Below are 16525 nucleotides of genomic sequence, written 5' to 3'. Positions count from 1 at the left end.
ATACTAAACCTTATGTAGCCTATGAGGCCTATCATGAACCTCTACATACAAAACACAATCTCAGAAAGATTATACTGTTAAACAAGGCAACTTTGGGCCTTAAAAGGTAATAATTACCAATAGGTTCCTAGTCCAAACTATTGTGTTAGATTTTATGTTAGTGACACAACCTAAATGAGAAATAAAGTATACATAGCAGCATATGGCAATGGCAAATAAGAAAATGTTAAAATGTAATAGGAACCAATTAATACAGAGTTGCATTATCCCTTAATGTCATAATGCCATAATGTCCACATAGGTGATATTGTAAGTTGTATTTAATATGCAATTAAACAAATTACTGTGCCTTTAAAGAATTAAAAAAACAACATTAAAACTATTAAATTGCTTTTGTTTGATCTCAATTCAGTGTGTGTATGTGTATGGTTGTGTAAAATGTTTTATTTTATAACTGCATTTATGTGCAGCAAAGGCATCAATCCAAAATCCAATATTTCATCATTTTTATTGGATGTGCTAACCCAACGTGAATTTTATAGGGTGCCCATAGAACTCTATTGGAAGAAGGAATTTGTGCTCACGTGCTAACCCGACATAAGTTTTAGCCTAATGATACTACAGAGCAAGCAATGTCTATTAACCATGAACTTGTAATATGAGCACAAGTGCTATTGATTGCACTCTAGCAATGTTAATACACCATAATACTAACATGTTTTTGCTCCCTTGCAATTTAGACATTTATATTAAAAGTGCAAAGTATTCACTGTCTCATTAAAGACAAAGTACGTTAAATAAGAATGTGGGCAGGCTTCAAAGGCTATTTGGTTCATGTTACTGTAGTTGAAACGTTCCATTCAGACAAGCATGGATAGGTAGAGCATTTTAATGTTTATGCCTAATTTGTGAAAACTAATGGTAACAAAAAAAACCAATTTCTTTAGACTTTATTGTTATCACCACTTTACACAACAGCAATGGAAACTAGGCCATAGTTGATTAGATTATAAATAAATGATAACACAAAGTGGTAACTCTGTTTATAGCAGCACGTTGTTTTCCTGCTAATGTGAAAATGTCACTGCAAGTAATAAGGCAGAGAATAATATTGCACAGGAGTCTCTGCACTACAGAATAGCCCATTCGTTCTGCTGCTACGTTTAGGCAGAAAGATAGAAAACCAATATGATGTTTAGAAATATATTTTCCTGATCACTTTTGTTTTAATAATTCTTTTGACATCGTTATTCCTCATACTGTAGATAATTGGATTCAGCATTGGGGTCACTGTTGTGTAAAGAACCGGCACAGTCTTGTCAATCTCAGTAGAGTACCTGGAATGTGGATGCAAATACATGAACAAAATGGTACTAAAATAGAGAGAAACCACTGTAAGGTGGGAGGAACATGTAGAGAATGCTTTATACCTACTCTGAGATGACTTTATCTTCAGTATGGTGGAGATTATGTAAATATAGGAAATTAAAGTGAGAAAGAAGGCCAAACCTGCTATAATACCAGCTGAGATATACAATAAAAGCTCGTTGAGCCAAGTATCTCTGCAAGCTAGTTTTAAGAAAGGAGGTACCTCACAGAAAAAGTGGTTGACATGATGGGATCTGCAGTAAGGTAGCTGGAAAGTAAATAATACCTGAATTGCAGCATTACTTAAGCCCACAGCCCAGGATGCAGCATTTAGACCCAGGCAAAATCTTTTATTCATTATAATGTTGTAGAGTAAAGGCCTACAAATAGCTGCATATCTATCATAAGCCATGGAAACCAATATTATACATTCAGTGGCTCCTAAAACCAAAGAGAAATACATTTGAGATGCGCATTCTGAAAGAGAAATGCTTCTGTCCTTAGATAAGGTGTTCACCAGAATTTTAGGAACTATAGTGGATGAGAAACAGATATCAATGAATGAGAGAGTACTAAGGAAAAAATACATAGGTGTCTGAAGCTGATTGCTGATTCTTACTAGCACAATTAGCAACATGTTCCCAAACAGTGTGATTATATACATCACCAGGAAAAGGAGAAAATATATAGCCTGAAAGTGTGTGGAATCGGAAAGTCCAAGGAGGATGAAACTAGACGCAAAAGTTGAATTTGAATATTCCATAATATTCAGTTCTGAAAAGCAAAATAGAATGTGAAATGAAACACATTTAGTGTGTTTTTTTTAATATAAATCTATTACAGTCCATTCAAAAACTCTGCAATAACATATTTATTCATAAGAGAACATGCGGAGCACATTTTATATGGGTTTTTGGACTTTTCTATTTTCACCTTCGACCTATGGAAAACATTCAATGAAAATTAACTGATTTAATGAAAGGAGGAGCCACTACCAGCACCATAAAAAAAAAGTTACCACATAATATGTAAATATCTGATATCTGTTTGTAAAAACTGTTTTCCTGGCTGTGTTGCATCTACACCAGCATTAGGTTAAATACTGTTGTCCCAGAATATAAAAATCTAGAATCAATGGTTTGGAGACCCAAGTTACCACAAACCCTTACTGGAAAACTGCAAGTAAAACACAGTAACCTAAGAGGAGTTAGGGGTGAGAATGCAATGGAGACCAAACCCAATAGCTGAACTCTCTCTAACACTTTCAGCACCTACAAAGTAAAGCAACAAATAAATAGTAATAGTAAATAAATACTTCTAAATACCAAAGGAAAATATACCTTGGCAAAAGTTTGGTCTCACTATCCAGATGAAAACTTACTAGCGTTGGTAACTTGAAATAATAAAATAAATAAGTTATTTAACGAAAAGATCAGAATGTAAAATTATAAAGAAAAACTACATTTAATGCAGATCTCATGAGAAAAGATGCATATGTTGTCATAAGGCTGTAGGGCACTGGAGATGAAGTAACCAGTAGAGACAGTGTAGAGAAATTACCAAATATAAAGAGCAAACTACAAAGCCACTATACTTAGATAAGGGATTAGAGAATACAAAATCAGACAACTCATGTCAAAGAAACACAGGGAAAACAGTACAAAATCAGAATAAAGGTGGAAAATGTAGAAAGAAAGCCAAAGTCAATTAACAAAAGTCAGTCCAAACTAAGGGATTAAACAAAAGCAAGTGAGGGGAATACAAGTCAAACCAGAAAATCCAAATATAAATCTCTAGAGAAAGAGGTACTGTAGCTAAAACACTAAATACACGAGCAGCATCATGCTGCAAACAGCAAATTTATAAACTTGTTAATATTAACTGCTGTTTCCGGCAAACCTGAAGGCTCTTGCAGAAACAGGGGTATAAGGCCCCATTCGGGCCGTGATATATCGGCCCCATAGGGTTCAGACATTTTTTTGTCCACTAAAATCAATAGGCAGCTAAATACAACTGTTTCAAATAAAAGCTGAGACTAATTTGATAATTCTCTATTAATTGTTAAAACAAACAATGTATACACACTAATCTAATTATTTTAAGAGTCATTAGACAAGTTGCAGAAGAAAACAAATGTGGTTCTGTTAAGCAGAAACGTTTGTATGATTATAGGAATCAGTACAAAGGGTTAATATGTAATCCCACAATAAGGTTCTAAAGGATATTGCCTAATATATTGAAATATATCAGTGATCCAGTTTAAACTTATGTGGTATGAGTTAACCCTAAAGTTTAAGTAATTAGAATTGTTCTGAAAATACACAAACCAAAAGACACACACAGTATCCATTTTTTTGTACTCTGGGAAAAAAAATATGAGACTTCATTGATTTATACTTACAGCCTATAATGCAAAAGACATGTTGGGTATCTTATAAATACTACACTTTTTGTTAACAAGATGCAACTTCTATGTTACTGCACTTGCTTTGCAAGAATGGTACCTGTTCTGTCTGTGTTTATCAGGAACATCTTCAGTGTTATGTGAAAGGTTAATTAGTCTATATACACCTGTTTCAGCATTTGCTTTGGATGTTTGACTCTTTTTGTTGTGTACTGTATTTTTGGATGTTTCCTTACTGCCAGATTGCTTGTATGGGATATGGATTACATGGACTGTAATGCATAAAATAACAAATAACACTTATTTGTGTGTACCTGAGAACAGAAGTGTTAAGGGCTCTATTTATCAACCTGTTAATGTAGCATTGGAGCCCTTGCAGTGCAGAATTGCTATTGTGAGTCTGCAACCACAAGTTAAAAAACTGCTTGTGCAATGTAGATTGTGGGCAGTAGATGCTGCCTCAAAATGTTCAAATGTGTATAGGCAGGTTCCCTTGAAACAACCTGTATAGCTGAGAAACGCATTGCTTGTTTTTATCTTTATTTTAATAAACATAAGTTTTATGTTACTACTTGCTATATTATTATTATTTACCACATCCTCCCCCCTCTTTGGAAAGAGCCCACCAGAAGATATCTGTTGACTGTGCTGGCTGATTGTGGGAGTTTGGTCTGCTGGATGAGCTTGAGAATCCAGCCGGACCTTGTCTTTTTGTTGTTCATTTATTACTCCCCATTTGTACTACCGCCTGGTCAATATCACATCCTTCTTTTGAATGTAGACGTTTGCTACACATACACATATACATACATGCGTTATATAAAAGTTATATACATATAGAAATATATATCAACATAAGGGTTTTTTGCTCAACAATCATCCTCCTACAAAGCAGGGGATGGTTATAAAAATATATAAAAAAACAATCACTGCTTGCAGTTACCATTGTGTAAAATGTTATTAAGGTTTGGAAGTAAAGTTAATACAAGCTCTACAAGCTACCAAATTATCCAATAGAACTGCTCATACACTGGTCAAGAAGGCAAAACAAAACCCATTTATGACTACAAAGGATCAGCAAGGGCATTTAGTTAGCACAGCAGTAGTGATGCACCGGTCTACTGTGATTGCATGAACATGAATTGCATTAGAGGGTCTGCAGAAGGTCACCTTACCTGCTATATGAGCACAAAATAATGCCAGAGAACCAATTGGAGTGGTCTGATGAAGTAAATATTTAGTTCCTCCGTGACAATCAGCAAAGGTATGTTTAAACATTTGAAGAATAGAACACATTTACAAAAAGTATGGGGTAGACTAGATTTATTATGTGTTGGGGCTGTGTGGCTGCCAGTGATAAAGGAAATATTGTAAATGTAAAGAATTAATTCTACTTAATATCAACAAATCCTGGAAGTGAATTTTCCACAATAAGCGAAATAGCTAAAACTAATATAGTATGGGTATTCCAACAAGGCAATGATCCAAAAAAATAAACCATGAACTATTTAAAAAAAAAAAAAAAAAAGATTAAAGGGACATAAAAAAGCTATTTTTTTCTTTCATTGGTCACATAGAGCACGCAGTTTTAAAAGAATTTCCAATTTACTTCTATTATCAGATTTTCTTCATTCTTTTCTGTAAAAAATCTCAGGAGCCTGCATGTTTTGGGAAAACTATATGGCAGCAGTTTTGCAAGAATTTTATCCATTTGCAAGAGCACTAGATGGTAGAACTATTTCCTGCCATGTAGTGCTCTTTCTGATATAGTATTCTTTAAAGATAAGTAGAGAAATATTCATAAAGCAAAAATAGAAAGACCTTTAGTTGGCTACCAAATGTGATTGAAGGATATCATTTTTGTGAAAGACGGTGTTACTGAGTACTGACTGGAAGGGTGTCATACCTTTTGCACACGCCCATATACTGGAGTATTTTTTTTTCAGTTAGTTAAATTCAGCAAATAAATAGTAACTGTGAATTAAAATTTGCAGAAATATATATATATATATATATATATATATATATATATATATATATATACTGTATATATATATTTATTTTTTAACTGAAAAGGTTGTGTCAACTTCTTTTCACTTTTAGGGGCCGATTTACTAATGTCCGCCACACATCAATACGCTGTCGGCATTTATCATTGCGCAAGCATTTCTAGTAAAATGCTTGTGCAATGCCGCCCCTTGCACATTCGCGGCTGCTAGCAGGGGGTGTCAATCAACCCAATCGTATCCGATCGGACTGATTGCTGTCCCACGCCTCAGAGGTGGTGGATGAGTTAAGAAGCAGTGGTCTTAAGACGGGTTGATAAATCTACCCCATAAAATCAACAAACTATATTATTTGATTAGAGGTGCTAAAACATTTGCATACAGCATGATATTTAAATTACAATTTTATTTAGGTATCCAGTTTTAATCCTTTACATACTTTTTAAAATATATATATTTATTACCCCTTTATTTTATATATCTTAGCTGCTTTAACTGGGATATTGCAATGCAATACATTTTGAATCCTAAAATGTTGTAATGTGGGGCATCCCATACTTCATTTCATGTCGTTACCTGGAAAAAAACAAGGCACTCTACAAATATGTTTTCTTTTTTTCTTGAGTTAGGTAGGGTAGGTTAGTCTTTCACAATCTACATCGTTTCCAACATAATCTACTAGCATATGCTCAGTTTCTTTTGAATGTGTATTTAAGTTTATTACATGAGAAGCAATTTCCATAAATATATAGTAGGGTCAATTATAAATTGAGTGTTTTCCTTTGACATTATAATTTAGCTTATGAGTTTTGTAATCATGTATCTAAAGTCTACCGAGATATTAGTCTCTAGACACAATTAAAACACTTCAGATAATTCTTCTCATTGAATTGCAAGACCTGAAATTAATCCACTGTATATATTAAAATATCTAAAGTCATTACTTAAAGTGATTGTAAAGTTTAATGCATTACTGCCCAGTATTAAAAATAATCTTAAAACAGGGGCTTAAACTTTACAATGACGCTTCGGAGGATCGGTGGTATGTTTACCATAACACAATAGTAAATATTTTAAAAAAGACGCGTCATTGTAAAGTTTAATTAATTAAAGTGCCCCTGTTTTTAAGATTATTTTTAAATACTGGGCAGTAATTCATTAACTTTACAGTCACGGACTTCCGGTGGGCGGGCGTAGGGAACAGCAGCAGGAGAGAGAACTTCAAGCTCCTAATACAGCCTCAGCCACCTCTTATTTAACCCCAAAACCTGCAAAGCCTTGGCAGGGGTAACGAGCAGCAGATTGCCAGTACCATCGGCTCCCCCACCGTAAAGCTGCCATCTTGAAACAATCCCCACATAGTTGTGGCCTTGCACATGACGCAACAACCTCACTTGGGGCTCCGTAGTGGAAACAGACACACAGACAACACTCACTGGCATAGTGAAGTCAGTAACAGAAGCAAGAGCTGTCGAAAACACACTGTGTGAGTCGGGCCAAGCACAAATAGAGCTGCGGATTACCGCCATGTTGCCGCCCACCCACATACAGCTCCAACATGCCAGTGCACACACACTGCAAAATTGACATTGTAGCAGAAAATCACAAGCCATTAGGAAACACCTGAGAGGGGAAGGCCATATATATTTTAAGGGCTAGGACTGCTTATACCAGGCCTCAATCTAGTCAGGTGGACTACCCATAGTCAGGAAAAAGCCTTAGCACGGGGAAAAATAGTGTGTCATATACCACAACTTGTTAAAATGTATGACTATAACTATAAAACTCTTGACACAGAGCACTACAATACTCCCACAACTCTATGACAAAAACTGAGTTGAAAAAAAAACATATGTTAAGCATGACTGGCTCGAGTCTGCCGCTTCCCCTGCTCCGCCCCTCCCAACTCGATCTCTTCAAGAAACCGATAACCAGATTACTCCAAATCCAGCACTGCATGTCAGGTGGGACCCAAACCCTGAAGCTACTCATATTCTTTTTACCAGCAAGTGCCAGCTTATGTAAGCAACAGTATTATGCACCATACAATAAAAAACTGACAATATGTGAGGCAAACAAAAACAACCAGATAGAAGGGTCAAGCACCAGGCCGAGATTCACTCAATTTCTACAGCACCAAATGAATCCACAGAGGCCATTACCCAAGATACACATCCTATTGTAACTCAATTGTCTGTACTTTTTCTGCCAAAAATTGAGCAACTACAAACAGGAATGGACACACTGGCCTCAGATTTCTGATCCTTCTCTACAAGACTCATAACTGTAGAAGAAAAGATGAGGGGGAAGACAGACAAAGAGAATCTGCAGCTAATATGACCCAGTTGCAAAGACAAAACTAATTCCTACAAGAAAAACTGGAGGACCTCGAAAATAGGTTGAGATGCAACAATATTACAATAGTGGGTCTCCCTGAATCTGTATCCAACTCATCTTTGTTGGACTTTGCAGAAAGAGTGCTACCTGGGCTCCTAAATATCCCTCAGTCGAACATACCATGCGTTGCAGAGAGAGTTCATAGAATGGGAACTGTGCAATAAAATGATGGACAACAACCCCCACCCAGACAAGTTATAATCCGTTACTTAAATTTCAAGGACAAATTCTTGCTATTGCACGCATATCTCCAAAACCAAGACCTCACTTTCAAAGGCAAGAAACTGCACCTTTTTCAGGACTTCTCCACTGAGGTGACTAGAAGGCGCAGAGAATTCTCGCCCTATTGCAGAGATCTGTTGGCTAAAGGCAAATCAGTAATGCTCTTGTACCCGGCAAGATTAAAGATCATCACAGCTCAGAGCCCAAGAATATTTGATACACCAAGGCATCTCCAAGTCTACTTGTCCACACAAGCCCAAGCAGAAGAACCAGAGGAAGCCGAAGATTGTTCAGATGAAGGAGCGGGCTGATAACCTGTGAGACACTAACTCTTTCTCTTTCAGGCACATAAGTGCTAGAGTTAAACAAATGACTCACCAGGAGATCATACATAACCCCTTAGAGGGTTATAATCGTAAATGATATATATCCTTTTTCAGTGTGGGGGGGAGGGGAGTGGGGTTGGCATATTTGTTAACCTTATTGTTAGCTTATTTCACTGTTTATCACAAACTGCTGTTGCCTACTATATGCTAGCCACATTGTTTCTTACGATTTTGTTTAATTTGTTTATATGTTCAGAAGCCTCACTCTCCATTCCCCAGGGTGCCAAAACACAGGTAAGACTGTACCAAACAAAATTCCCCCAACCCAACAGGTCAAACCATCCACAGAATACACTATTACATCCTACACTCATTAGCCTCTCTCCCATCAATACATATTACCCAGATCATAAAATTCCCTCTCTCCAACTACTGACGACTAATACCCATATGCAAGTTGTTTCTTAGAATGTGGGAGGTATCACCTCCCCCCATGAAAAGAAAAACAATATTGCACTAATCTAAATGCCAAAAAAGCGGATATAGCACAGTTTTTCCTTACCGCTCACTTAAGACAACGCTGGTATTACGGGTTTTTAGAAACCCGGTGTTATCCGCAAAAAAGTGAGCGTAGAGCAAAATTTAGCTCCACATCTCACCTCAATACCAGCGCTGCTCACGGTAGCGGTAAGCTGGCAAAACATGCTTGTGCACAATTTCCCCATAGGAATCAATGGGGCAGAATCGGCTGAAAAAAGTCTAACACCTGCAAAAAAGCAGCGTTCAGCTCCTAACGCAGCCCCATTGATTCTATGGGGAAATACATTTTATGTCTACACCTAACACCCTAACATGAACCCCGAGTCTAAACACCCATAATTTTACACTTATTAACCCCTAATCTGCCGCCCTGACATCGCCGCAACCTACATGAATCCCGAGTCTAAACACCCCTAATCTTACACTTATTAACCCCTAATCTGCCGCTCTGACACCGCCCGCCACCAACATTATACTTATGAACCCCTAATCTGCTGCCCCCAACATCGCCGACACCTACATTATATTTATTATCCCCTAATCTGCCGCCCCAACGTCGCTGCCAGTATAATAAATATATTAACCCCTAAACCTAAGTCTAACCCTAACATCAAAACCCAAAACCTTTAAAAAGAAATATATGTGAGAAACAAAATAAACAATTCCCTAAACACATTTCATGCTTAGCAATTAATAATATAAATAGTAAATTACAAGCGTCAGTATAGATGATTCTATACAGTGTCACGGAGTCCTCCTCCTACCTCCAGGCTATCCTGTCTGTGACCGTCAAGTCCCGGTACTTGCTGCAGGAAAAGAGGGAGCAAATAATGGTCCTCCGAAAACAGATCCCTCATCCAGTAAGGTAAACCCGTGTTGCCGGCAACGGTTCCTCCTGACCGGAAGGGGTAAAACGTAACACTGCGTGTGGGCGTGTCCTACCCCTAACACCCCCTTAATTTAAATATAATTTAAAATAATCTAAATAAAATTAATACAATTAATTAAATTATTCCTATTTAAAACTTAATACTTACCTATAAAATAAACCCTAAGATAGCTACAATATAACTAATAATTACATTGTAGCTATTTAAGTATTTATTTTTATTTTACAGGCAACTTTGTATTTATTTTAACTAGGTAGAATAGTTATTAACTAGTTATTAACTATTTAATAACTACCTAGCTAAAATAAGTACAAATTTACCTGTAAAAAACCCTAACCTAAGTTACAATTACACCTAACACTACACTATAAATTAATTACCTAAATTAAATTAAACTAATTACAATTAAATAAAATAAACTAAAGTACAAAACCCCCCCACTAAATTACAAAAAATAATAAAATAATTAAAATAATTTTAAACTAATTACACCTACTCTAAGCCCCCTAATAAAATAAAAAAGTCCCCCAAAATAAAATAAAAAGCCCTACCCTATACTAAATTACAAATATCCCTTAAAAGGGCCTTTTGCGGGGCATTTCCCCAAAGTAATCAGCTCTATTACCTATAAAAAAAATACAATACCCCCCCAACATTAAAACCCACCACCCACACACCCAACTCTACTCTAAAACCCACCCAATCCCCCCTTAATCAAACCTAACACTAACCCCTTGAAGATCACCCTACCTTGAAATGTCTTCACCCAACCGGGCAGAAGTGGACCTCCAGATGGGCAGAAGTCTTCATCCTAATCCTATCCGGGCAGAAGGGGACCTCCAGATGGGCAGAAGTCTTCATCCAGGCGGCATCTTCTATCTTCATCCATCCAGAGTGGAGCGGTCCATCTTCAAGACATCCGACGCAGAGCATCCTCTTCATCCGACGGCCGACGACTAAATGACGGTACCTTTAAGTGACGTCATCCAAGATGGCGTCCCTTCAATTCCGATTGGCTCATAGAATTCTATCAGCCAATCGGAATTAAGGTAGAAAAAATCCTATTGGCTGAACCAATCAACCAATAGGATTGAGATCGCATTCTATTGGCTGTTGCCAATAGAATGCGAGCTCAATCCTATTGGTTGATTGGATCAGCCAATAGGATTGAACTTCAATCCTATTGGCTGATTGGATTACTTTGGGGCAATGCCCCACAAAAGGCCCTTTTAAGGGCTATTTGTAATTTAGTATAGGGTAGGGCTTTTTTATTTTGGGGGGCTTTTTTATTTTATTAGGGGGATTAGAATAGGTGTAATTAGTTTAAAATTCTTGTAATTATTTTATTATATTTTGTAATTTAGTGTTTTTTTTGTACTTTAGTTTATTTTATTTTATTGTAATTAGTTTAATTTAATTTAGGTAATTAATTTAATTATAGTGTAGTGTTAGGTGTAATTGTAACTTAGGTTAGGGTTTATTTTACAGGTAAATTTGTACTTATTTTAGCTAGGTAGTTATTAAATAGTTAATAACTATTTAAAGGACCAGTCAACACAGTAGATTTGCATAATCAACAAATGCAAGATAACAAGACAATGCAATAGCACTTAGTATGAACTTCAAATGAGTAGTAGATTTTTTTTTCTGACAAATTTAAAAGTTGTCTTTTTCCACTCCCCCTGTACCATGTGACAGCCATCAGCCAATAACAAATGCATACACATACCATGTGACAGTCATCAGCCATTCACAAATGCATACACACTTATTCTTGCACATGCTCAGTAGGAGCTAGTGACTCAAAAAGTTGAAATATAAAAAGACTGTGCACATTTAGTTAATGGAAGTAAATTGGAAAGTTGTTTAAAATTGCATGCTCTATCTGAATAATGAAAGTTTAATTTTGATTGACTATAATAACTATTCTACCTAGTTAAAATAAATACAAACTTGCCTGTAAAATGAAAATAAACCCTAAAATAGCTACAATGTAATTATTAGTTATATTGTAGCTATCTTAGGGTTTATTTTATAGGTATTTAGTTTTAAATAGGAATAATTTAGTTAATTGTAGTTATTTTATTTCGATTTATTTAAATTATATTTAAGTTAGGGGGGGATAGGTTTAGACTTAGATTTAGGGGTTAATATATTTAAAAAACGGAGAGAGTAAGCGCTAAATCAGCTAATTAGGCTAGGCTAAAAAACTTAATACAGTTTAATGCATAACATTTACACAACAACAATAATAAAATCAGTAAAATTAGAAACATGGATCCATGTCTAACTAAAAGATATCTACAGTAGTGGCCTAGTGTTAGAAGGCATGTACAGAGTACAAGAGCATTGTGGGGATTACAATATAAACCTCTAAATGCATAAAGATGTAAAATATGAAATTGGTACAAAAGCTTAAAACAAATGAGTGTCCAAATAATAAGTTCCAGATTAAAACAAAATCCAGTTAGTGCTGAAAAAGTTCACGTGTATCCGTCTGTGTATCCTCAAAATTGGTGTGCAATGGTGTGAGGTGAAGTACAAAACAATTCGGAAAAAATCCAAAAAATGTGTTACAATGCAAAAATAATGCAAAAATAATAATAGCAGTGATGTATCATCCAGACTTCCTTGTGAATAACCAAATATATAAAAAGCAAAACAAAGTCAAACGTGGATATATATAAAAATATGTGTGAATGGTCAAAAAATAAAAAGCAAAAAACAGCTAAAGCAGCACGAGCAAAGTCTAAAAGATCTGACATCAAAAATCCATAGCAAGCAGTAACATCAATAAAAAACCTAAAAGGGAATAAAAGAGAAAACAATAGTGCAACACTGTATATAATAGACAATAATGATATTGAAATCAAGCTCACCAGTATGCCAACGCGTTTCGGCCTAGACTAGGCCTTTCTCAAGACTATACTGTGAATTACAATCTGGGAGCTTAAATATGGTAAGAATGAAAACAATTGGTGCTATTTTGGCGCCAATTTTGAAAGGGGCCGCCTCTTCCTGTTTACCCCATTGCATCTCTGGGATGCTTCCTGTAGTCTCTTTAGTATTTTTGATTTTCCATCTAAATACCGATTTTTTTATATATATGACTGACATATGACTGCTTCTTTTTTAGCACTAACAGCAGTCTGATGTGATATTCTCATTATTGATGATCGAATGAGATATTCTCGTTATTATCGTTAATGCTGCAGATGATGTCTAAATTTATTTCGTGAATGCCCAATATTAGAATATTCTATTTGGGATCTAAAAGACTTCTTCCTGTTTGTTAGCCAATTCTCCACTTGTATATGACCTTTAATTGAGTCAAATAAATATCTGCTTTACCTGAAATGAGATCATTTATTTAGGTAATAAATATCGCTAAAACCGGATGTTGTCCGAGATTGCGATGTCAACTTCCGCCTGGTCTTTAAAGAGATCGAGTCTGATCGTTCGCTCATCACTAAGCTGTAGGCGGATGTGGCGGTGATTATCACCCGCTATGGCTTATGGGATATGTAGTCCGCTATCCTGTTGTCATAGATACGGGTTATTGTTATAAAACCGGGGAGGTGGCCACAATCCGATGTTGACTCTTATTGTATATTTTTAGGATGGGTACTCAGTTTCAAAATTAATAAGCTGATCTTAATATGTTTAATATAATAGGGGTTGAATGGAAAATTTGTATTAGTTATGTTATGATTTCTTGGAATTTAGTTCAATTTAACTTATTTTTACTCATCTCGAAATTCTGTCACTTATTATAATAGATCTTACTCGGGGCTTTCCGGATTTCTCATTGAGATAGTCTTAAATATATTAAATATTCGAAAATCATCTTACATATATTATAATGATTATAATAAAAAAGGGGGTAATGTTAATAATAATGAATCTTACTGTGTGTTAACCAGAATACTTTTGTAGCCCTAGATTAACCAAACTAGTTGCATTGTTGATGATTCATATTCCGATTTATTCATACTATCTTAGGGGCGTCTTCTCGATGTTAGACTTAGATTTGTTTTTACTATACTTTATAGCTACCAACCCCCGAAGTTTTAAGGTGGGTGGGTATTGAACTAACATTAGGGCGTTAGACCTCCTTATTGAATGTTATGGGAATAGCCAGATACATTGATCACAAGTTAAGCATATGCATAAAATATATATAGACATTTTTGGAGTCGCTCCAGACATCAGGATATACATTGTAAAGGATTCATTCTGTACAAATCTCGATATCTACCTACATAGCTAGGAATTATACTGTGAGAATTCTTAGGAAGTTTCTGATCTTTCTACAAACTAAAAATCGGGGTGAGTACTGTGGGTCTCCTAAGGAATATTACTATTTTAAGCGGATATGAGTTTAAACTCTACATCATTTTATATACTTGGCTCCGTATTTTTAGATGATATACTTTAAATCAATATTTACATAAAGGATGTTTCCTGTGATGGTTAAGAGTGCTGATTATCTAAAGAGTGTATATTTCTTCAGTGTTCCATTCAGAGTCGCACTGCAAGTTCTTTTTATTATATTTTTCTTTTCTATAAAGATAAGCAATTTTAACTCAACCTATAATTGGTCTTTTTTGGGACTGTTAACACATATGGATTTGTTGTCAGATGTAGTTATATGGATCAGTGTACTTGTATTTTCATATTCAATTGTAATTATATGTATGTACTATTGAGTCACTATGAAAGAATGTCTTATATTTGGTGCTAAGTGCCTCTGTAACACTCTCATATAAATAAATATGAATAAATGTGTTTTGTTGCTCTATTGTATCAATGACTCAGAATCTATGATCTGAAACAGAGTGCAGATACTGTGAGCTAATTTATAAGAGTAGTTAAACAGAAAGTGAATTGAGAACTCAGAATAATATAATACAACTGAGTGATTCAATTCAGCAATGAGAATCAGGTCAGGTAATGCAGCTTGGCAGAATAATGAAACAGAGATTGAATCAGGAACGCTACAGAGTAAATACACAGTTTATGCTGTTTGTCTGAATAAAGTTTAACAGTCCAGTTTAGCTTCACACACTCACACAGTTAAAACCTATTTACATTAATGAACCGTTAGGTTTAAGTGAAGATTTCTCCCATGCGGCAGATCCACAGTGAACAGGAATATTAAGTAAAGTCACAAACAGGATATCAGACGAATGTTTACAGTTCAATGTTGTAGAAACAAACTTACCGCTAAACAGGTTGTGCACAGCTTTTCTTAGAATGTAAAAATAGAAAGCGCAGCTATGCTTCTTACCTGAGCGGGATGTGAGAGTCAGAGGTGAAGGGCTGTGTGAGCGTGACTTACTTCCGGGTTTCGGTAGAGGTTCCGTCACAGCTGAGATTTACTGGAGGTGAGAGTGGTTACACAGAGAGTGTAAAAGAAGGACTTGGTTTCCGATCTTTCCTGAAAACAAATGTAAGGTGAAGGCAAAGTATATGATCTTTTTTAAATCAAAGTTTTTTATTGAGGTTATTAGCAATACATCATTCATTACATGACAACATATATATTAATTCTGCAGACATATGACACCATGGATGATCTCTGCAACCCACAATGTATAAAGAATATCATGCCATTTCTAGAGATAGTTAAGTCTACATAAAAAATAAAAACAAAAGAGAGAATATATACATAATAATGAAACCTCTTTTTCTTTAGCTATGTTCCTCATCTGCTTGAAGTAATGCTCTTGAACCTGTCAAGGCTAATGATAAAGGAAAGAGGAATGATAGTAATGACCATAGCTGTGAATAAAAATATATTGGACATTCTTGTAACATATACATCCTATAGTATGGTAAACTAAATATAACATACAGATGTAAAAAAAACTTATAACAATATATCAGCAATTGCGGATAAATACCGCTGATTTGTTCACTTGCAATAAGGGTGAACCCTGATGGGGGAGGCGGAGCCATGTGGGATACCTGGATAGTGGCGTGTTACAGGCAAGACCATTAATATACTAGTTTCTGGTCATTGGTTTTCAGGTTATAGGTGAGAAAAATGGCGTAGCTGGCTGACTAGTTAACAGTTCTCTAATAAGTCCATTAGTTTCATGGAAATGGTATAGCACTTGGTAGTCAGTTCTGTGGCCTCTACTGGGCCAAACAGTATCATAGAATGCAGATGTGCAATATATAGTAGTTAAGACTGTCTAGTCTTTCTCGGCCGCAGAAAGCCAGACAGTTACTCCACATGCTAGCTTAGTTGCACAATTAGCTACACTGAAATAATACTCCTGAACCTAAGCTGTTTTTGTATATGGTTAAAGAAGGAATGAGCATTAGCAGTACCATAATTATGCATGGGGACCACAGTATAATATA

General features: G+C 35.7%; 1 protein-coding gene across 1 annotated transcript; it reads right to left on the bottom strand.

Moving 5' to 3' along the window:
* Window positions 1–1195: 1195 nt before the first annotated feature.
* LOC128642949 (olfactory receptor 1020-like) lies at window positions 1196–2131 on the bottom strand. Its single transcript, XM_053695851.1, has one exon. The coding sequence runs from the start codon at window positions 2129–2131 to the stop codon at window positions 1196–1198; it is 936 nt and encodes a 311-aa protein (XP_053551826.1).
* Window positions 2132–16525: the final 14394 nt, after the last annotated feature.

Source organism: Bombina bombina, chromosome 1 (assembly GCF_027579735.1).
Source record: "Bombina bombina isolate aBomBom1 chromosome 1, aBomBom1.pri, whole genome shotgun sequence".
Lineage (NCBI taxonomy): Eukaryota > Metazoa > Chordata > Amphibia > Anura > Bombinatoridae > Bombina > Bombina bombina.
This window is presented reverse-complemented; position numbering and strand designations above follow the sequence as displayed.

What these genes read in the sequence shown, in the direction of transcription:
- LOC128642949 (XM_053695851.1), bottom strand. Translation starts at nt 2,131, where the DNA reads ATGGAATATTCAAATTCAACTTTTGCGTCTAGTTTCATCCTCCTTGGA.